Source organism: Gossypium raimondii, chromosome 1, assembly GCF_025698545.1.
Source record: "Gossypium raimondii isolate GPD5lz chromosome 1, ASM2569854v1, whole genome shotgun sequence".
NCBI classification, from domain to species: domain Eukaryota; kingdom Viridiplantae; phylum Streptophyta; class Magnoliopsida; order Malvales; family Malvaceae; genus Gossypium; species Gossypium raimondii.
Genome location: NC_068565.1, coordinates 7606636 through 7631327, shown reverse-complemented (window position 1 = coordinate 7631327; position 24692 = coordinate 7606636). Strand labels below are relative to the sequence as shown.

The 24692-nt window shown below is 31.8% G+C and overlaps 1 protein-coding gene across 1 annotated transcript; it reads right to left on the bottom strand.

The window, feature by feature from the left end:
* Positions 1–4017: 4017 nt before the first annotated feature.
* LOC105779943 (uncharacterized) lies at positions 4018–8625 on the bottom strand. Its single transcript, XM_012603978.2, has 4 exons — positions 8284–8625; positions 6606–6770; positions 6006–6490; positions 4018–4454 (listed from the first exon to the last, which is right to left on the bottom strand). The coding sequence occupies exons 1-4, from the start codon at positions 8564–8566 to the stop codon at positions 4083–4085; spliced, it is 1305 nt and encodes a 434-aa protein (XP_012459432.1). The 5' UTR covers positions 8567–8625; the 3' UTR covers positions 4018–4082.
* Positions 8626–24692: the final 16067 nt, after the last annotated feature.

The following is a 24692-nucleotide window of genomic DNA, read 5'->3' as shown; positions in this document are numbered from 1 at the left end:
CTTTTTAAACATACAGATACACACTTCATTTCAAGAACTTCCCTTTAGACTTATTCAATTACATTACAGAATTAAGTCAACCAAACTAAATTTAGACGTATCATAACCTTATCATAGACTTATCTATCAAATAAATCTCAAAATTTATCCAAAACTTACCGCAAGGGCGGATAATCACATTCTACCACACAGATATCATCAAATACGCCAACAAAATGTTACAAAACTTGCCACAAAATCTTAGCAAATCATGCCACACAAGCAAACATACAAAATCACGTGTTTACTATCTTAGCGAACTTTCATAGTAGGTGTCGTGGGTTTCTCCCTCATGTACTCATACATAATTTCATGTCTTGATCTTCTAGTTTGACCTACACATTATCGAAGGCTTCACCATGAATATTCATACAGTCATATATTGCCATGGGTTTCAACCACATGGACTTACATATTCTCATGTCGTGATCTGCCAAGTCAATCTACACATTATCGCCGGCTTCACTATGAACATTCATACAATCATATATTGTCATGGGTCTTAGCCACATGAACTTACACATTCTCATGTCGTGATCTGTCAGTCCAAGCTTCATTTTACTAGATGCTACACCATGATTGTTTCCATATCATACATTGCCATGGGTCTCAACCACATGGTCTTACACTTATTTTCTTATTGTGATCTGTCAATCTGGTTAGCAATATACCTCCATTACCAAAGGCATCAGAAGGGATGCTTTACCCCGAATTTACTTACCCAGATTTGTTCACTCATAGCTGACCAGTTCGTATATTCCTATATCAGACTTTACCTACATACTTACCAATCATTGTCTATTTATACAGTAGTTCATACATAATATCATCACACACACATAACATCTTTATTATGCTTCACCCACTTACTCGCTATCTGAGGTGTTACCGTTATATATAAGTCTTTACCAGAACAATTAACATGCAGGATTCAAAATAGAGACTCACCAAATACTTGCCTAACTTGTAGCTCGAAGCTCTAGACTCGAACATCCATCTCGACCCAACAACAACAACAAGAAATGGAACAACCACCAATTAGACCAATAACCTTAGATTCCAGCTTAATAAGGAAGAGATAATATTTAAACTTAAGAAAAAGAATCAAAAAGTAATATTGAAGGAAGAAGAACTTCCTGAAGAACCCTTCACACACATATATATACTCTCAAATCCCTTTAGTGGAACTTGACATCTGTACTTTGTATCTGGAATTTTTCATTCTTGATGGCCTACAAATTCTAAAAGAAACATAAACGAAAATCATGTACAAATGATATTTGACTAGTCAATCCAGTTGGTTCCTAACCAGGTCACTTTACAACCCAACTAACACAATATTCAGACAAATTAAGCGTACTAAACATTTGGCAGTAACTTTCACCTAACTTATACTTCGCTTGATATATCATTCTCTTAGATAACAGAATAACCTAAAACATTTATTTACTCAATGGTGGATACTATACGCCATGTTTCAATTCGCTAGAAGACTTAACATGACAGATTACACTACGCCAAACAGATAACTTCACACCACACACCTTATTCTTGCACCCATCAGACTTGGGGTGCATCAAGGTAAACAATGTCTCATTACTCAATCCTTGCAAGAAAATGCTTTAGGTTTGCCTAATTATATGAAACTAAATTGTGTGTGAATTAGATGCTCCATAATTATCGACATTTACTAAAACTAGTTTAAACACTCCAATTGCATGATTTAAGTTGTTCACACTCATAAAATGAAAAAAACAAAAAAAGAAAGAGGCATCATATACCCCATTAATTATTTAGATAATAACTCTTAGAATTGTGATTAATTGAGTAATCAAGGTTAGGTGCTTGGATTATCATTTATCTTCGCATCAAAAGATCATGTGACATCTTGAACAAATCAGTTACTCAACTGATCATAATAATTATGAATTAAGTGACCATGGTTGGGTGCTTGCGTTGTCATCTTTCTTCACATCTAAATATCAAGTGACGCCTAGACAATCCAATAAGATACTTGAATTAGAAAAGAAAAGAATAAAATTTCTTTATGATTGTGAATTTTTTTCAACTTTACAGTGTCTTGAAATATTTGGTACAAAGTCAACTTTATGAAGCTTAATTGTCTCCTAATTAAAATAATTGTGTGCTTAACTAGACTTGCAAACTAATGTATTTATTATTAAGGAAATGATATATGAGATGCTTAAGGACAAGTATTGGCTGAGTGGGTGCATTTGTTAGTGTGCATATTTGACATGTTTTGGTTTCTAATTTTAGTAAATTTGGGGCATGATTGCTACTAATTCTAATTAATTAAGTCAATTTCTTATAGGTGCAAAATATGCCATGAGGATACTTAAATTTGGAGTCAATTTGTGCAATTGATGCATGTATGATATGTGGTCGAGCCATAGAAAGCAATATGGTTGGTGTGTAGCTTGAAGATGAACAATATGTGAAAAATTGTAAATCAAGTTGGTAATTGTGGAGATTATTTTGAGATAAATAACTATTTTACATTTGATCACTTACAAGATACTCTTAAATAATAAATATTATATTTGGTGATTTTATCATTTTAAAATTTTTGTTTTGTATTCATCTTCATTTTAGAGAGGAAGTTGGGATAGAACTCCTCTCTATAAAGGAGGAATTCAACATTTCCCAATGAGAGGAGAGTATTATTTCAACATTCACAGAGTTACGAGTGGCTAATTCTTGTTTCTCTAATCGATGAGAGATAGAATTTTTGAGTTTATTAGGATTGTGAGATTTAAGTGTTCTTCATTCTTTTCTTGTTCAATGGGTATTTACTCATTCTTCATTTTTTGACCTAGGTCTTTGCCACATCTTATTATTATTCTTAGTATTGCTTCAAGTTGGCCTCTTGTTTGGTATTTAGTATAGTAAATTGTTAGTTGGAATAACTGTATCCGTAATTATCTTTTTATTCTAACTTTCAGTGGCAACTTAGCATAATTTGATTGAACTAGGTGGTCAAGTTGTATTATAGGAATGGGTAATCTAATTTAAATGAATTACACAGTTGAGCTTGTTGGTGAATAAAATTCTAGAAACGTCTTTTAGGATTGTTCAACTAGCAATGATTATTTGTTGAGTTGTTCTCGCAGTTAATTTACAATTTAAGAAAATATTGGTGATTTGAAGTTATTCTTCAATTGCTATAATTGGCTTATCAACAAGTAAGAAGATATAATCTAATCAATAATCAATCCCAATTAAGAGATTAATATTTCACCCGAGGCTAGAGTTTGTCATCATATTGGCTTCCTTTTCATTATTCCAATTTTCCATAATTTTTGTTCTCTTGCTTATATTTATTTCTTTATTTTCGGAATAATTAAACTCCTATTTATTTTCCTAGAAGTTTAACTAATTTCTAATCACAACAGAATTCAATTCTGTGTCCAATCTCTATGGGATTCGACCTAAAAAAAATTTAAATTTAATGGATTCAATGCCCCATCAAAGTATACTACATCTCAAGTTTGAGAGCAATTGGCCGAGGTTGCCCGAAGTCATTTTTGAGTCGTGACTGCCACAATATCCTATTTGTTCATTCTATCGCTCATGTTTCTTTTTCCTATATTAGCTAGAAGGTAACATGTGACAGATAAATGCCTAGGAAAGCTAAGTTGAGTATTTGCCTTAACGATTGGGTGGCTAATCCACCACAAGAACTTAAAGACGAGTGTGATCTTGCAGGTTTTGCAGCCGTTGCATTTGATAGGGAAAAAAACCATTTTTAGTTTTACCAATCAAATTGGTTTTAATTGCACACATTCCCATTACCATGCCAGAGGGCACACGATGGTAGAGATGTTTCCCATTATTTTGAAAACTTCAAATCAACCTGCAATTCAGCTAGTAGTGAAATGTGATGGGAAGATTTTTCTTTTTTTTCTTCTCTTTAATAGGTGTAGACCAAATGCCTTCCAAGTCCGGAGTACTAGACAGTTTTGATCTCATAAAGCATCTTAAACCTTAATGACAAATAAGTTGATGTTTTATTATACATAGTCTCACTCAAACACTGAAACATCTCCATTCCAACTGCATGAAGCAATTACATTAGACAATATGGGGTGGAAAGCGATGTCTACACAAGCTTCCTCGTACGCCTTGATCTTCTTGACAAGCACCGATGATCGGGAGTTAAACAAGTATATAGAACCATCTGAGGAACCAGAGGCAAGCTTCTCCCCATCCAAGCTGAAATTGCACTTAATTGGAAATCCAGACACTCCATGGCTTTCATACCTTTTATACTTGTCTAGCTTGAAGGGAGGTTTTGAAGAGAAAATGGCAATATAATTCCCATTTGATTGGGCCACAAAATAGGGATCGAATGGATGGTACCTAACACAAGGACAAGTGTAGGCTTCTGCATAAACCTGGAACAATTACCAAAAATGATTCGGCCATAAACAATGAACAAAGTTGTCACCTTACATGTATTCATTAAACATTCTATATGCAACAAATCTAGCTTACCAGTATTCTAGAAGTTCAACACTGTTACCGTTTTCACCAAGACAACAAAAATAGCATCTTAGGTGTCTAAGCCACATTTGGTGTTAAACTTTATCCTAATATCCTATCAAGGTTGTCTTGAATTGCAATATCCATATGAAAAGGGTCAACTGAAAAGATATGATTGGGACATATCCATATCAAAGGGCTAAAGATAGACATTTGTTACATCCCCTTCTATATTTGAAAGGGAAATAGAAGTGACAAGAGTAATTGAAGTACATGACTTTAGTCCAAGGGAACATCAATCTTACACAGGAAAATAGTATTCTGAAATGGCTGATTGATTATGCATCTTTTCTTTTCCATACAAAAAAGAAACACTTTTGTGCATGCATGTGTGCTTTAATGACACGACTCATATCAAACTCCAAAGTCATGCATAATTGGACCCGACTTAAGTTGATGTAACATAAGAGGCAGTATTCAAATGACTCTTAAGAATTGTCAACTTGAACAGAAAAGATAGGTGCCAAGTCTACAAACAAACTAATGGTTCATTTATAAAGCTCTGTAGCATAGAGGCACCAAGTTAAAGTTTGGCCTAGGTTCCCTACGCAGATAAGCCATGGAATTCTTTCTTTTTACTCGATTTAGATGTGTACCAAACCCCAAATTATAATCCTGACTAAGGACGCTTTGTGATTTCTGCCAAGAAATTATTAACACAGAATGTTCAAATCAAAGCATTATGACCTATGAAGCTAACCTACAAGGGGTATATAGGTTACAGCAAAGCATAGCAGATACAATGGCTATTAGCTAGCCCACCTTGACTGAGTCAGCAAGAAATTTTACTGTTCTCCTCGAAGCATTGATCAATAATAGAAACAATGCGGTTTGAGGCATGAAAGCAAGGGAATGGGTTAAAGGAATTATGTAATTCAAATATAGACTCAAACAATAATTCCTAAAAATATGATTCAATTACTTGACCACACAGTAACAGTGAAGATTTATCCTCGCTTGTTCTGGTAATACTTCAAAAGATTGTAAACAATTTTGTACTTACAGCTTATTAAGGTTCAAAAACATTATTATTTTACAATTACATAATGGTAGAGACTTATGTCATGACTCAACACTTACTACATACAGTTTTAATTCGACACAAAAATAAAAATCAATTGTGAGAAGAAACAAAGGTTTAATACGGAAAATGTGTTTCAATTCCTTGCAAATAATCTATTCAACTATCTAGTCATTTTAATTTGTAATTTTCTTTATCACCGTGATAGGAGGCTATGCTCAGGAAGATTATAGCAAAAGGTAATATATTTAGGTTGGAAGATAGCCATAAACTAACTTTATGACAGAACAAAAGAAAAAGAGGAGGCAATATGAGGTGGAAATAGCTCTACCATAAAAATCTCAGCGATGGAGACTAAATGATGTAGAAATATGTCTCTAACCTCATTAGACAGTGGAACCTGTCTAGAGATGTCCCAAACAATAATGGAATTTTCACTGATGTTACTCCCGGAAACGTCACTGGAAGATACAAATTGCTTCCCATCAGTGGAGAATTCAACATCAAGAATTGGACCCAGACCTCGAATGTATTCATGGACCACCTTGCCAGTTCTAACATCCCACAATCTGAGTCTGCCCTTCGAGCCCCCAGAAAGGAATAGGTTTGAGTCATCTGGATGGAATTTTATAACTCCAACAACTTGATCATCTCTAAAAATCAGAGATTCAAGACCCTTTTCAACATCAATCAACCTTGATGAACAGTCATATCCACAAGAAAGTACAAATGATCCCTGCTGTGACCATTTAACATCTTTCACAGCTGCATTATGAAAGCTAAACACACGAGCTTTTTTCTGACCTCTGCTCCATACATTCCATATGCAGATTGTTTGATCCATCCCAGCAGAAGCAAGTAGATGAACTGTAAACTAGATCGTAAACAGTTAAAATGGCACTCAGAAGACAGGACCAATAAATATAATGCACTAAAACAAAAAAGGTAAAAAGTCGACGGTTTTAGAAAAACAATAGCACACCATGAGTCGGTGACCAATGAACAGCATTAACAGCTTTTGCATGCCCATGCAGAGCTACAGAAAGCTTTCCAGGAATTTGACTTAGCTGTGCACGGCCCTTTGGTTTATGCCGCATTGATGAAAGAACATCATGCGGTAGATCCAGTTCTGAAATGCTTCCAAGAACTGAGAACAGGAGATTACTGTATCAGCAGGAAAAATGACACAAGTTCTTATGATTATAGTAAAAGTTAATCTTGACACAAGTGAACAGCTTATGAGTACAACGACGTAGCATAAACCTTATTGTTACTAACACTACTCAATAAAAATATCATAAATAATAAGGAACAAACAGATTCACGAATACATTTGTTTTGGTGAATACTTTTATGAACGGGTGAGACTTCGTTCTACAAATAGAGGAAACATCCAATTTTTAACAATAAGCTTGTCAAATATTTGGACAGATTCTGTCAACAATTGGGCTTATACATTTATTCGATCTGGCCCTTTGATTAGACTCGAAAAACACTGAAGGATACAGATTTGACTGGTATAACCATCAGACAGGAGCACATCATCAGAACAAACCATGTTAAAATTTTCTTTCTATCATTTGAGGGCTCATATCCATTTGCATTTTGCTTCCCTGACCCTGTTTGAAGTTCCAACCCAATAATTGTGTACACAAAGGAAACACAAGCAATTCTAAAACAAGCTGTAGAATACATGAGTAAGATATTATCATATTAACGCCAAAAAAAAGAGTTAATCAAATTTTGCCATTAGTCCCATGTGCTAAACTGCAAATTTAGTCACTATACTCTAATTTGATCATTTTTAGTCCTTGTACTTTTCGAATTTTGAAACTGTAGCCCTTGTACTTTTCAAATTTTGAAATTTCAACTTTAGTCACTATGTTAAATTTTGTTGTTTCCGAAATTTTATGCAATAAACAATTATCACAAGGAAATTCAATGTCAACTTACTATTTCCATATAATAGTCACAAAAATGCCACCTCATTTTAGTCAATGAATTTAACGGCTACTAGTACCCTGAGTCATGACTTAAATTTCAAAATCCCAAAAAAGTAGTTACTAGAAATGATTGACTCAAAGCACAAAAACTAAATCACAACTAACGCATGTAGAATTTGACCTAACCAATTTAATTGTTACCGATTATGTAAGAAAAAAATACTATAAAAATGACTAAATCCACAACTTAGCAGAATCTGAACAAGACTTCAATACACGATGTAGAGGAAAGAAAATGGGCTCAGTGACATAGGCAACAGTAAAAAAAATGGCACTAATCTTTGAATGAGATAAGATCATTGTACTATACAAGGAATATTAAATACTCAAATACAGCGCAAAACAATTGAGTCTCGGCTCCAGCCGCCTCCTTGCCAAAAGGTAGTATCAACAACAACAACAACAAAAATTTACATGAACATTCTCTTCCTACCGAGTCACCAATTCAATCCAAAATTTCTCTACTCAATTGAAAACACAAATTAAATTAAGTTTCTAATTTTAAAAATTGATTATTTCATCAATAACAAGACTACCCATTTCCTCTTTTCACTTCGTTTTCAAAAAAAATAATCATCAAAACTGCAACTTTAAACCCAAAAAAAAAAAGCCGCTAAAATTGGGGAAATAAAAGAAAAAGGTAAAAGCAACAAGTACCTGATTGATTGATGACATGATGATCCCGGTGAATCGGGTTCGGTTCATGAGCCTGGGAAACCGCACCAGCAAGTGCTCGTTCCCTTTTCGATATGTACCTGCCGGAAAGCGGAGCTTCTTCTCTCTTTTGAAGATCCAATGTGGGAAATAAGTATTCGGATTTGGGCCGTTTCGAAGGGCGGAAAGGGATGTGGTGATGGTTTACAGGTTTGGGTTCAGGGTCGGGTTCGGGTTCGGGTTCATCGTCTGAAGTGTTGGAGTAGGCTTTGAAAAGAAGATCCATGGCTGAACTGAAAAGCTATTTTTCTTTTTCGGCTGCCTTTTTCAGGTTTTTTCTCCGAAAGGGCAAATTGGGTGTTGCAAAATGGCCATATAATTTGTATGCCATTAATCAAAGCCCATTGTATTAAAAAAATGGGGCTATTATTTAACCACTACAGGCCCATGATCTTAAAAATATGGACCCAAGTGCCTACAAAATTATAAATACAACCATTCTTGGGGCCTAAAATGGACCTAAGGGTGCTGAACCATGCCCATGGCTTTGACAAACGGGGTTTTTATTTAACCATTATAAGCCAATGACCCAATGAAAGATGCTTTATAACATTCATAAATGGGCTTATATTTGTAACCATTGCTACAAGAGCCATTTCTTTATTTTTTTATATTTGAATGTAAATGTGATAAATTAATTTATTTGGTAATATTTAGTTAATCTCATAACTTATTTTTAACAAAGAGAAGGAAACAATTTTTCCTATTTTGAAGAGATTTTATTTATTTTTCTAATTTCAAATTTAAAATTGTACTAACTATTGTTTATTTTATGTCTAGTTATTGTAAGGGTTAATATTTTGTACACTGGGGTATATTTTTTATTTCACAAGTAGTCTTAAAAATTGTCATGTCTCTTTTTTCAATATTTTATAATACTTCTATATGACGATTCTCACCCGATTGTAAAATCTAAAATTCTATTCACAATGTACCAAATATTATATAAAACTTGTTACACGTGTTACTAGAAGAGATATAAATACTTTATTTTGGATATTATATAAAACTTGTAGCCTGTTATTTAATATTGGTTAAATTTTTTATAAATTATAATTGAGTAATATATATTAATGTGCTAATGAAGTGGAGAAAACTGAAGATCCTCCCTCTTGAAGTTTTTCCTTTAATAAATATACTTTTTTCAATAAAACACTAGTTACAAATCATAATAAGATAAAAGGGAATTTTGAAATTTTAAAATTGGGTTGATGTTGTTACAAAACTCTTTTTTTTAATATATATATATATATAGGTTGTACTATTGTAATAAAATATGGATCTGAACATAAAAACTGGTGATGGGCCCTAAACAACAATAATGACTATAAGAGAATAAAGGGATGTAGGAAGTAGGTCCAACCAATCCTTTCTCTTCATATTTCCATCATCAACCCCTTCAAACATATTTTTTTAAAAATTAAATAATTTGGACCTTACTTTTCCAGGCTCCCCGCATGGTCCTACTCTTCAAAATCATAAACAACTTTAATCAAAAATTTATTTTCAGACTAATTATATACCTTTTTATTTATATAAAGAATAAAGAATAAAGAATAAAGAATAAAACTTTATAAGTTTTGCTATTATTGATGCAAAAATGAGGTCATGCTGTCAAGTCCTTGGCCTAGAAATTGAACCATGTGCCCTAACCCCCACACACTCAAACCTTCTAGGACTGTATATTCTTCTTAACAATATTTTGCAGCAACTGACTGCCAAATTATGGTACTTCATGGGAGTTTTGATAAGATGTATCATCTTTTGTCTTCCAGTGGGAAAAAGGGTTATCAATAGTGGTTTAGAAGAGACAAGTCCTAATAATTGAATCAAATGCTCATTCCAATTACATGTTACAAATAAGAAGAGGTTTCAGGTGGGGGTAAAGTCCGACTCGTTGTATTAATATCATATGCATAGTTATTTAAGTTAAGACTGACTTAAAATATGAATTTTAAATTTTATTTAAATTTGTTTATATTTACAGAAAGAATTAGCTAAAATCCGTTTAGATGCATCAATATTATTTTTTTAAATCTAATGGTATATATATTTCTTTTATTAATTTTCTAAACATTTAAAAATAATATTTTTAATATTTACATTATAGTACTAGATATTCAATATTCATATAATATATAATATAATATATAAAATTTTAATAATCTTGAAAACGGATCAAATCAAGCACGCGCTATGAATATTTAAGTCCGAGCTCATATCATATCATAAGTATACTTAATTTTTTTTTCTCTATTTTTCGAATGGACCTCCAAGTTTAGATGAACAATAGGTGTACATCTACGTAATTTATTAAGTTTAATGATTAATTGGTGATGAAACAATAATATTGGCAATAATGAATGATATATGGAAAAAGAAATGTAAGCAATTGAATGTTGTTTTAAAAAGAAAAAAAGGGTTTTAGGTGAAAGCCAAGTATTCTCCAAAATATTTATAACCTCAAAGAAAGCAAAGAGAAAAGAGAAAACATAATAGAGACCGACCAAATAAAGGGGGGAGTGAAAAACAAAAAGGATAAGAAGACAAGGAATGAAACAGCATTCAACCCAAGTATTTCAAATATTGTAGGATTATATGGGAAGAAAGGTGGGGACCAATGTAATTGACTCAAACAAAATTCAATTTCACTATTTAAAAGTTAAAAGAAGAAGAAGAAGAAATGAAATGTTTCATCAAAGAGGGTCAAGATCCATGTCAACCCCCACCAGGTGGGATGACTAATTAGGTGACAATGACCCATCCCCACTACTTGTCAATTTCTTTATTTTTACACCTCATCTTTGTATTAATTTCTTTTATATAACATAAAATTCATGGTGGAAACTCAAAGTACAATTGAGAGTTTGTAACAAAGTCAATGAAAAGAGAGATGGTCTTTTAAGGCACAACTCTCTTAAGTCTTTTACTTTTGTTTTCAGATTTTTAATGCTGCAATTTTGGGATGGAGATAAAAATGTGTGTATATATAAATTTAAACTAAAATTATTGTGCCTAAAAGGGAAAGTGATTTTAGCTTAAATGATGAGATTATAGGTGTAGAGAGTTGGTAAGGATGATTAGAATGTGGACAAGTTAGAAATGGTGGGATTAAACAATGTGTAGACTTGTGACCATATATTAAAAATTATCCTAGATTATGTTTTCCATTAGATGTTACTAGAATAAGAAATTAAATAGGGATTCGATGTTGTTATAATAATTAAATAATAAAAGTTGGGTTGAATAAATAAAAAGTGTTGGTATCCATAACCTCTTGCCTTCTTGGTGTAGCCAACAGCTTTTTAAAGTTTAATTGGCTATTATTATACGGAGATGTTCATCAAAGTGGAAATCTTAGTTGTTCTTTTTTATATTTTATAAAGGAAATATGAATCATGATGACTGAGCTGTATCCCCATATTTTATTACACATTCACAGAGTTAATAAGTGTCTAATTACATTTGACTTTGGGATTCAATCAAGGATGATGTCTTCAATAAGATATTTTGTAAGTTTGACATGAAATTCTTTTATATCTATATTATTACTACTAAATATTTAATTAAAGTGATTGTGTACCAATTAATTTTATTTTTCTTGTTGAAAAGGTAACAAATGTTATTAGGAAGATACTAAATTCATTTATAAATTATTGGTAACTATCCATAATTATTGTTTTTAAGTGTGTATGAAAAACCGCTTAATAATTAGATTTGAGTATAATTATTTATAATTATATTTATGTGAAATACTTGAGTAACAATTATAAGTAACAGGTCTCACTAAATTTAGTAATTGGAGCTTATCAATTATTTTCTCTTAATCCTTATAAAGAGTTGAAAATAGAAGGAATTATCTATTGACGAAGTGCTTATCTTCTTTAAAAATAGTTTGAGTTCAAATTATCTTTATATAAATAAAATTGGCAGTGTAATAAAATTTCAAGTGATTTAAATTTCAAATGTTCACCGTCCTAGATGTGACTTAAATTCAAATCGCACTAATTACGTTTGTTATTCGGACTTTACCCTATTATTATAATTAAAAATAAAAAGGCAGAAGGCTAAGAATGTAAACCATTAAATTTGGTAATGCTGGTTTTTCAACCCTTTACATAATAAGTCAATCACTAAAATTATATCAGTTGACTACTGTTAGATGGTTATTGAATTTATTGACTAATGACTTTGCAAGCAGATATATATAGTCTCTCTAGCATGAACCAATCACATCAAACTATTTGATTTTTAATATATATTACATATTCTAGTGTTAGTGTTAGCTTTGACATGCTCCATTTGCAAACCTTTAAAGCCCTTTCAATTTTATGTAGCTAACTAAATTATAATTCTACGACAATAATAGCTTGAAAGAAACAAGTAAACCTACCCATTATGATAAAGGAAAAATATCAGCCTCCATTTTTTAATATTTTTAATAGTTAGTCATATGTGAAAAGGATTAGTGTTTTAAGTAAAATATTCAAAACTCAATCACTTAATTTTTCCTATATAATGCTTAAATTTATTTATAATTTTTTAATTTTTAAATAAGAGGATAAAATTCATTTAAGCGCTTAAACTCACATCCTCCTATAATGGTAACATTAAATATGACAATTAAACTAAGACTCAATTAACAACAACACCAAAAATTTTATTTCATTGTTTAAAATTTTAATTTTTTATAGAATAAAGAACATAAAAATAAACTCAGATGCACACAAATGAATCATGCTTATATAGATTTCTCAAATTACAGATCAGAAGCAGAGATTATACAACAGACAAGCTCTCGAATGTTACACATGCAATATCAGCATTTCAGATTTAAAATTTCACATGCAGACACTAATCAGATAACAAATGTATTTATATATCATACATACCATACATATCATAACATACTATCACACTTTTAGAAATTGTAGCACATTTAACCTATATCTGTAGCCAGAATAGGGTTACGAGACATTACCAGACAATACACAACTTTCATACATTTAGCTAATCACCACATAAATTTTAACAATAATAATAATTCAATTATGCACATATGTATATACCCAAACGGACATTATCCAATTTTACTAGTCCATTTTGCTAAAGTGTCATACATCATTGTTGATTACATCTTTTAATTCCATAATCTAATATATATACATATGCACAAATATGTCATTTATTAATTTACTACCTTACTAATCCGTGTACTAGTCATTTTCAAATGTAAATCAAGCACTTATCATTTACATGCAAAACATCTCCTAAAACGTAATCATTATATATATATATATATATATATATAGAAAACAAATCTACTAATGCATTAAACATGCCAAAATCGAACATATATATATAATAATATTAATATTGTAACATATCACGATCACTTATAAAACTAATTTAGTAAACAAGACTCATTATACCAAATACCAATTCTAATTACAATATATATATATATCAATTTAATTATAAAACCATAGTCGAATATTCATATATTCATTAATCATCATATCCAAAGGTAAAACTCTCATACCATAACAATAATCCACACTTCACAAATATAAGAAAATTTAACGTTAACATATAACTAGACATTCGGTTCCATGATTTAAAACACCACTACAAAATCACAAGGTAATTTATATTCATCAATAAGAACTCATTCATCAACTATACTTAATTCCCTTGAATCAAATTATATCAAACCATAATTGTAAATCATGCCAACTTTCAAGACTATATCATCATGCATATACCAAATACGCCATATACTTATAATATACATATTGCTTTCGAAATAGGCTTAAACCATAACTGAATTACTCAACCATCAACAATATGCCAAACACGTCACACACACACACACACACACACACACACACACACACACACACACACACACACACACACATATATATATATATACCATGACCGAAATTTGCTTAAACTTAAGCATCATATATAGCCATTTTCGCATGGCTTAATATTTACAAATTCAAAACTAACCCAAAACACAAACTAGCCTATACATGCCATAAGAGTAAAGTTCAACTTTTGAAAATACCAAAATAACGATCGATAGTATGTCTGATTACTCTGATGATCCCCGAGCTCGTAACTTGTTTCTAAAATCTATAAAACAACGAACAAACACACACACAATAAGCTTGAATAGCTTAGTAAGTCATAAGAAAATAAATCATTTCAAAGACATCTAATATAATTTAACTAGACCAAATCAAGTAACCCTTAATCACATCTACTCTTATCATACTAGCTAATTCATATAACATCGCAAAAATATTAGTAATTTAACATCATTTGACTGAATACACATATACTCATAAGCACACATTACTCTCACTTTTAATATCACAAATACATCATTTAGTCGAATATGAACATTCATGTAAATACATATAATTCTCTTTATTTCATGTATAATTTATATCACCATTTCCAATACCAAGCTTGCCTTATTTTCGTTAACATTGAACTTAACACTTACCTGACCCTTTCAGCTCGATTTCACATTCAATCACATCTTGATAATGCTTGTTGAGCCATTCAGAACTAAATAGAATACTCGAATAATCATATTTATCGTACAATGCCAACGTCCCACACGTGGTCTTACATGTAATCACGTAGCGATGTCGCTGTCCCACACAGGGTCTTACTCGTAATTATAAATTGATGCCACTGTCCCACACAGGGTCTTACACAATAACACTTATCGAAATTCCTTTGGTTCACTCAGAACTTTCGTACGTCGAGTTTCAATCGAATCAAACTTATACATACTGTTTCCATATACATATACATTCGGCTATCTCATATTTATATGCACATATATTCAATTCAACATTTCAAATTCACAAATATTTAAAGTTAACAACATTTATGGGCTTATAGACTTACCTCGGACGAAGACGAACAAACCGAGACGATTATTCCACAACTTTAGGTTTCCCCCGATCCAATTTCGATTTCCTCTTTTCTTGATCTAAATTAGTATAATTTAAACTTATTTAATCACATGTTCAATCAAATTCATCCATAATCACATAATTGGGCAAATTACACTTTTACCCCTAACAATTCACATTTTTCACAAATTAGTCCCTATTTCACAAAATACAAAATAAAGAAAATTTCATTACACAATAGCTTGGTCGAATATTCACTAAGTTCATATAATTCCAGCATTTCATTTATTTCACATTTTAGTCCATCAATTTATTATTTTTACAATTTAGCTCTAATTACTCAAAATCATCAAAAATTCAAATACAACATATGTTTATCTATCTCATATCTTTTATTTTCTAACATCAAACAACAAAAATCACAAGCTTTCAACAATGGTAAAGTACAAAATCATCACCAAATTCAAAACTTCAAGCATGAGTCTAGTAGTATTCGAAGTAACGATCTCAAAAACGTAAAAATTAACAAAAACCGAGCTAAACACATACCTAAATTCAAGCTTCAAAGTGCCGAAACCTTAAACCTATTCTTTCTCTTTTTCTTTAGCTATATTCAGTCAAAAAAAAATAAAGATGAACTAATGCATGTTGTTTTTATATTTTATTAACATATTGAATATATTTACAAATTTAACCTTTATTATTTAATGTAAAATCATTATAAAATAAAGCCATATCTGTCCAATTATTTTAATTATGGAATAATTTCCTTTTAAGGACCCCGCACTATAAAGACAATAGCAAATTAACACTTTAATAAATAGTTAACAACTTTTATAACTTACGCGATTAAGCCCTTTTTATTAAATCGAGCATCTAAATGATAAAACTTTTAAAAGAAAATTTAGCACACACAAATTCACACAGTATAAACACCAAAAATAATTTTAGAATATTTTTCTGACTCGGATTCGTGATCCCGAAACCACCGTTCCGAATAGGGTCAAAATCAGCTGTTACAGAAATAACATTAACAAAGGCAAAGTATCAGATTTCATGTCCATAATACCTACGTAACTCCTTTCGAAATCTACAGAATGACCAATTTCGAATTACACTTCAAATATGGGCCTAATGAAGTTTTATGAAAAATGGGCCCACACGCCAGTGTGGCTTACATGGCATGGCACACGATCGTGTGGCGTCGACAGTAAACTTTCCAGCATCGCGTCATTTGATTTTTTCTAGGTTTCCGTTACACACCTGGCCGTTTTTCGATGTTAACACAACCGCCACAATTTCAGCACCTAAAAATGACATTCAGAACGAACTAATTAGCAAATGTCATACTAAATTCAATGACTAAATCAGACGCAACCGTTAGAAATTGGGCCTAAAAGACAAAATCAATCCCCCTTCAGACATTCCATTACTCATCCAACAGAACAGTAGTTTCTAAGGCTCACTAATCGTCAAAGGAATTTTCGTCTCAAAATTCACACCTAAACAAATCTGAAATTAATCAAACCAAAATCCTTCAGACCAAAACAAAAACTTCACATACCTTCCTTGGAAAAGAATAAAGCAAATAAATGATACCACTAAAGAGGACAGGAAAACACTTACCTCTATCAAGAACACATTGACAACCTGCTCAAAACTTGCACAACTACAAATAAACACAGAAAAAGCGACGATTTCGGACAAAACGTCTGAATGGCAGCAAATGAACAGGAAGAATGACACTGAAGAACCAGAGTTATTATTATGCAAAATAAAAATGAATAGAAAAAGAGTGAAAAAGAGAAATCCAAAAAGGGGAAAATGGCAAAGAAAAGTATCAATCAACAAAAATGAAAAGCAACATAATGTTGAAGAAGGTGAGGGGAAATGGACAACAACACTAGAGAAATTTTAAGGAATTATCTTTTATTATTATTAAAAAAAATAACAACCACCTACCAAATCCTATTAGTTATCCTAATCAATTTTTTCTCAAAATTTAAAACAAAAATTATTCCCATTTGAACTCAGGACCAAACAAATAAGAGAATAATTAACCATTGAACCAACAAACTCATTTTTGTCATTAGTTGATCGAAAATAATACATAATTCAGACATTCAAGGATAGGGGTTAGGACAAAAATAACAAAAATTTAAAGAAAATGATTTGATCACAAGATCTTAAACACATAATTAACACTTAGCCACTAAACCAAATTAACTTACTTGGCAAAATTTTCACCCCATTAATTTAAAAAATAAAAATTAAAACACGACCACTCTTGGTTTCACTAACTCAATTTATACTAATCTGATTTTCGGGGTGTGACATTATGATTAGGAAATGAATTTAATTCTACATGAATTGTGTCTTTCTATTTTGGTTAGTTTATTTTATGTATATATTTCTTAACAATTTTATTCAAGATCCTCATTTTGTTTTATTATTTCAACAATAATATTGCATGCAAAAACATTGTCGATAACTTTTTTTATTTTGATTCCATATTTTCTCATAGTGACAAACTTATTGAAATATGTTCATTTCACTAGCTTCATCTTCAAGTACCTGAATCTTTTCCAGAGTTTTAAATGATTAGTTATGTCTTGGATCTCTTTCAGAACAACCGCCTCCACTATATGTCCATCTAGATTTCTTATTTTCTTTACGAAAATTTTCATCTTTGGAACTAATCAATCTACCATGCTTTAAGCATACATTTCTTTCATTTATTTTAATAGGTTGTCCTACTGGGACTTTCAATTCAAATCAAAACATTAGCTAGCATATAACACTTGGTTATTTTCATTCGATCAATAAATGCATTTGGTAATTAACTTTCAATAAGGTGAATTATCTTTTAAACTTCTAGTTCAAATTACTCCCTATCAAGATCTAGACAATGATAATTCATTCCAAGTAGTTATTTCATCGAACTATTATTCGCCTCTCCCCTTTAATGTTAGGAAACTATTAAATCAAAATAGTAATCACAGATCATGTCATAATTAAATCTCCAACCCATTCAAAATATATAATAATAAAATGAGACTCATAACTAATACATAATCCCAAATTTTCTTTGAATATCTATTTTGTGCATTGTGGTGGAGCAACTTGAACATATACCCTCACATTAAAAAAATTCTAAAATAGGTTGTATTTAGCTCCTGACCAAAAGCCAATTGTCTTGAGGAGTATTTATCATTAACTTATTGACATGATGGATACAAGTGCCTAAGTATGTAAAATATCATATCCTTAAACATATGAAAAAAGTTTTATTCTCAAAAGCAGTGGTTTGTCTGTTAACTAGAGGCATTTAAGTCATAATAATGCTAAATTTTTTTATACATATAAACAATAGACTTTGTGATACTCACACCAATAATTTAGCATACCATAATCACTTAAAGCCTAGTAACAAACTTACCAACATCAACAAGAATGATCTCAATTGCATAATTTGAAAGTCTTGTTTTTAAACTAATTATTAAACAAGTAATATCATAAACGACAGGTTGCAAGCTGATAACTCACATGTGATTATCTTGTAGATGCAACTACCAAAATTATACTAAAACATCCACTTGATGGATACATGCGACCATATTTCTTTCAGAAATGTAAGAAATTCAATCAACTTTTGCTAGTGAGGTTCTAATAAATCATTTTCTTTGAGAAAAAGCAACACATGATAATTCTTTAAAATGAAGAATGTTTAGGTTCTTTAATGAATATCCATGTAAATTGTCATTTGTCGCATCATTATTGATCAAGATGGCTTAATCGGTATGCTAGTTAATTAATATATTTGGACTGGTAAAATTTTAGTTTAATGCACATGTGATTCAGTCATACGAATATAGAGAGTATAAACTAGTGAAAAAGTAGGTATTATTTCATAAAAAATTTATCCAATATAATATATGTAATGATAGGAAATAATCTAACATCAATTTTTCGATAACATACATTTTGTACTTCATAGCACTTAGGCATTTCTAAAGTGGAATTTACTACATAAAAGGTAATACCATGCAAACAAATATACTAACACTATATTGAAGAAAACATCGAAATAGTAAGAAGGTAGTTATAAATGTTAATTAGAAAAATTCTTGAATACCATCTTTAAAACAACCAAATCTAGGACATTAGCCTCAACACGATAAAATCAAAGTTGAGTCACATGTACTTATTGCAAATAACATTTATTAATTTATAGAGTATGCATAAAAGAATATTTCTTTGCATAGATATATGTGGAAAATTAAGCAAAGTGTATTAATATACAATAAATGCACAACAATTAAAAACTAAAATGTAGGATGAAACTATTAATCTAAATTGCAATATTGAGTTTGACTTATAATTCCTCTCTAATGTGATTATTATTACTAAGACATCCAAGAATTAATTGATCAATGCCACAATTCATACTTACAAAAATTTCATCTTAATAAATTACATACAATCTTAAGGGATATGACCATAAGATCGTGTACAAATATCAAAAATCAAATCATGGACTTAAATATTAGTAATGAATAGCAATAATAATAAATTATGACAACATAATCCACAAATTTGGATTATACAATTCCTAAAATTGGCATACTAGAATTTAAATGATCAACATCATAAAAACAATGTCAGTATCCCTTTATTATTTAAGTTTTTCATAATTATCATTCTAGTATGTCAAATTGGATTCAACATCAATCTATTATTTGTTTCCGCATTATTTTCATTTTTTCTCTTTTAGTGGTGAGAAGAATTATTCCGACCACTCATTTGATCATTATTATAGGTCCATGATTATGTTTTAAAAATTTATTATGTGTCGTTGCACTGGCTTCAGGGATGGAGCAAATCCTATAAGACGATCTTCTTGATTTTTCATTAATAGTTCGTTATTTTGTTCAACCACAAGTAAATATAATATTAACTTATAATATTTATTATAACCCTTTTCATAATATTCCACCTACATGAGCACATTTGAAGCATAAAAAGTTGAAAAAGATTTTTTTTTCTCTGGTAAGTCATTATCAGTAATATTCTATCCAAATAATTTTAGTTAAGAAATTATCTTAATGCAAAGCTATACTCACTCATAGTTTAAAAATCTTACAACCTCAAGTGCATCATTCATAACAAGATTTAAGTAAAATTATCATTTTCTCAAGATCATAACTTTCTTTTAAATTATTCCTTTTCTAAAGCAAACTCAATACTTCATATAATTTTTAATCAAATTTCAAATTTTTAGATGTAACACCCTGAATAATTTATTTTTGTTTTTGTAAATATCTAACACAAATGTGTATTTGTTTTAGTGGTTAAATGTTTTGGGTGTGTGTGCGAGGTCTTAGGTTCAAGTCTCACCTTTGTCAAATTTTGTTATTTTAAATCCAAGCCTGACCCTTGTTGAGTGGGCTTATATAAAATTGTCTGTTAATTTATATCAGAATGAGCTCGATGGTTCGAGTGGTAAGGGAGTTGGTGTGTTGGAGGTTTTGTGTTCAAATCCTTGTGCGAGCGTGGGTATTATGTTTGCTTGGTTTTGTGATAGAGTTTCAGTGGAATTAGAATTCTGGGGCGATTGGGTGGTTGAGGATGTAGTGGGATAGTGCCAATTAAAATTAAATTTTTTATTTTTATTTTGTTTTTCTCTCTCTCTAAAGTTTTGACGTTCTTTTTCTGTGACTGGCAAAAAATTCATTCTTTTTCCTTGCTTCTGAAATCCTGTCAATCAACCGCGATTTTTTGGTTCCCTGCTTTCGTACATTTTGGTAAGTGGCGATAGTAGGGCTTTACGAGTTAGGGGAGTTTCTTTTAATATCGTTTTTAGTGTTGTTGTCTGTTTCGTTAGTTGATTTTTTTTGGGTTTTTGACAGCATCAAATTGTGAAGAATGAGACTCTCCTCTCACGGAATCGTAGTTGGATTCATTCTTTTTCCTTGCTTCTAAAATCCTGTCGAAATCCTGTCACTCAACCTCGATTTTTTGGTTCCCTGCTTTCGTACATTTTGGTAAGTGGCGATAGTAGGGCTTTGCGAGTTAGGGGAGTTTCTTTTAATATCGTTTTTAGTGTTGTTGTCTGTTTCATTAGTTGATTTTTTTGGGTTTTTGACAGCATCAAATTGTGAAGAATGAGACTCTCCTCTCACGGAATCGTAGTTGGATTCATTCTTTTTCCTTGCTTCTAAAATCTGTCAAATCTCGTCACTCAACCTCGATTTTTTGGTTCCCTGCTTTCGTACGTTTTGGTAAGTGGCGGTAGTAGGCCTTTGCGAGTTAGGGAAGTTTCTTTTAATTCCGTTTTTAGTGTTGTTGTCTGTTTCGTTAGTTTATTTCTTTTGGGTTTTTGACAACAGCAAATTGTGAAGAACAGAACTCTCCTCTCGCGAAATCATAGTCGGAATCGTTCGGGGTAGTAGAGTAAGTGTTGAGCACTTGTTTTGAACCATTGTTGATTTCATAGTTTTGGTTAAATTAAGGTTTAGAACTGATTTTAGGGGTTTGCTATGTCGACTTTAGGTGTTGTTTGGCTCAAGAGTGTTTTCGCATCAAAATCGTACCAGGTGTGTACCCGAAAAGTAGAAAATCGAGTTTCAACGAAAGCCAAAAAACCATTCTATCGACGCCACACGGACATGTGTCTGGCCGTGTGGTTAGCCTTGTGCGAGACACTGCCTTGTGGTTGACGAGGGCATGTTCATGCGCAAGACACAGTCGTGTGGTAGTGTGAGTGCGGTCGTGTGGGCCACACGGGTGTGTGGGTTTTGGGCCAAGCCGTGTGGGCCACATGGGCAAGGCCAATCTAAGCGTGTGGGCCCACACGGGCATGTAGGCCCATAACTCTGAATTTTTCCCTAGGGTCACACGGGTCGTTCCGATTGATTGTGAGCCTATCGTAGGGTCGGTAAGGGCTAATTAAACCCTAAAATTTATGTTTATTTTGATAAGTATATACATATGATCTCTGTATATGAGCATGTTATGCATGATATTACTGTATCTGTTATTTCTTTATCTGTGACTAGGGGGTTTTGTCTGTGGGGAGGAAGTGTTCTGTTGGGCGACCTTTGCTTAGATTCTGGCAGCTTGGCTGCGTATTATCTTGTATGTGTCATAATGACACAATGTGGTGTGTAGAAATAGGTGGGTGTTTTTAACCCCACATAGTGTGATAGGATGGTCAGACATGGTGTGTAGATGATGGGGGTAGGATTCTGTATATTTGTTCTGCATATCTGTATCTATATCTCAGATCTCAGATCAGATCAGATCAGATCAGATACATGTCTGTATCTATATCTGTAAAGGACTTAAAATTTGATTCTGAATCTAAATCTGGTTGTGTATGTGATACTTGTATGTAATGCATGTCTATTTCTATTGGATTATGCACTGAGTTTACGAAAACTCACATTTGTTTGACCGTTCTGTCCAGGTAATCTACAGACTTAGGCGGATCGGTGCAATGGAGTCTCACGGTGACCACGAGTTTGTAAACTGACTCTAAATATTGGTTTAAATTTAATTAAGGACTATTGGATGCATTTTTAATCTTTTATTGCGATGTTTGACTACAACCTCGGTTTTACGAAAACTAATATTTTTTTAAAAATACGAGCTAGATTTCCAAAATATAACGATTCTTAAGATTTCCGTTGTAAATTATGATTTGGCAAATAAATTAATTAAATAACATTTTCAATAAAATGTGTGTAAACTAAAATGGGTTACAAAGCTTGAATGAACATGCACTGTTTCCAAAACCCTTTACTGTAACATTACCAGATTCGGCCACAACGTCTAGGCCGGGTTTAGGGTGTTACATTAAACATATTTAGTAATCAAGAATTAAATAGTTAATCAAGTCTTTAAGCATCCAAATTTCATGCATAATATAATCCAATAATCTAATCTTTCTCTATTCTTTTCAAAATCAAAATAAGTAGATATTCATAACAAGAGTTATTCATGCCAAATATAATCTCCAAAAGAAAATTTTAAAGGAATTTAAAAACACACCACATATGAATTTGATCTAGTACACTTGAGTGTCTTTTTTATTTATATTTTAATTCTTTTTTCTCCATGTTGGGGATCGACCCATATAAACAACGAACAAGTAACACAGAGAAGATCAAATACACATATTTTACGCGAAAAACCCTCAAAGAAGGAAAAACCATGGGCAAAAGAGACTTCAACTTTTCATTAAATGAGCACACAAATGAGAGTACAATATGGAGAAATAACTTAAATTTACAACTTGTACATTATCCAAAACCCCGAATACAAAGTTCAAAATGTCAAAGAGCAAATCGATAAAAAAACCCTAAATCTCATAAGACATTCACAAAAGAGGTATAAAATACTTTTCATAATTACCACGAAACTCTCACTAAAACTCATATGTGACTATATCTTGTCACCCTCAAGAAAAGCCTTTATTGCTTGTCTTATCTAAATCAGGGTTACAAAGACCCTATAAATAAGTTAAGATTAGAGTTCTAATCATACTTAAATACCACTAGATTAATCAGAGTCTAACTAGAGAAGAAGTCTTAGTTGAAGTCTAAAATGCGACTGCCAAATAGAAGAACACGTCGTGACATCGCAACATCCCATTCGCCTTGTCATGACATCATCCATCACATCGTCTCAACGAGCTGATGCACCTTATTCCGACGTCGGGCCTGTTTTAACCTTTCTTCGGTTGTTCGTCAATTCTCGTTTAAGGTGTCTGCAATGTGTTTGATAAATACGAGGCATACCCCACAACTCTCCACCTTAACTCGTATTTATCACGCCTCATTTTTCATGCCCCATCACGGGCTAAACTCGAATTTTGTAGAATGTCAACCAAGTCTAAACTGTGCTTAAACTTAAAAACTGAAGGACTCCTAGTCTTTAAACTAAATTTGTAAAATGCAACAATGGCCAATAATACTCGAATAGGAGAGAAAACATTAACTCTCTCCACCTTAACTATAACCCTTTTATGACCAACCTTACCTTAAATACTCTGTGAACCATTCGAGTTCTTAAAACCAAAAGTGGATTAGATTCTTCTTTAAATCAGGCACATGCTTGACATTTGACATGACTCCACCTTCAACCTGATTATGTTGGAGAACAACAAATCATCACCATTGTCCTTGGCTACATTAGCTACCTTCGTAATCATTTGAAACTGCTAGAAACTGAAATTTGTAGTCCGTCAAACTTCTTGATATCCAAAACCATTGTTGTACCACCGAACGAGTTGATCTGCGAAAGCTGAACCATAGCTTTGATACTAGTTTATTGGGGATCGACCCATACAAGCAACAAACAAATAAAATAAAGAAAATCAAACACAAATATTTTACGTGGAAAGCCTTCTTT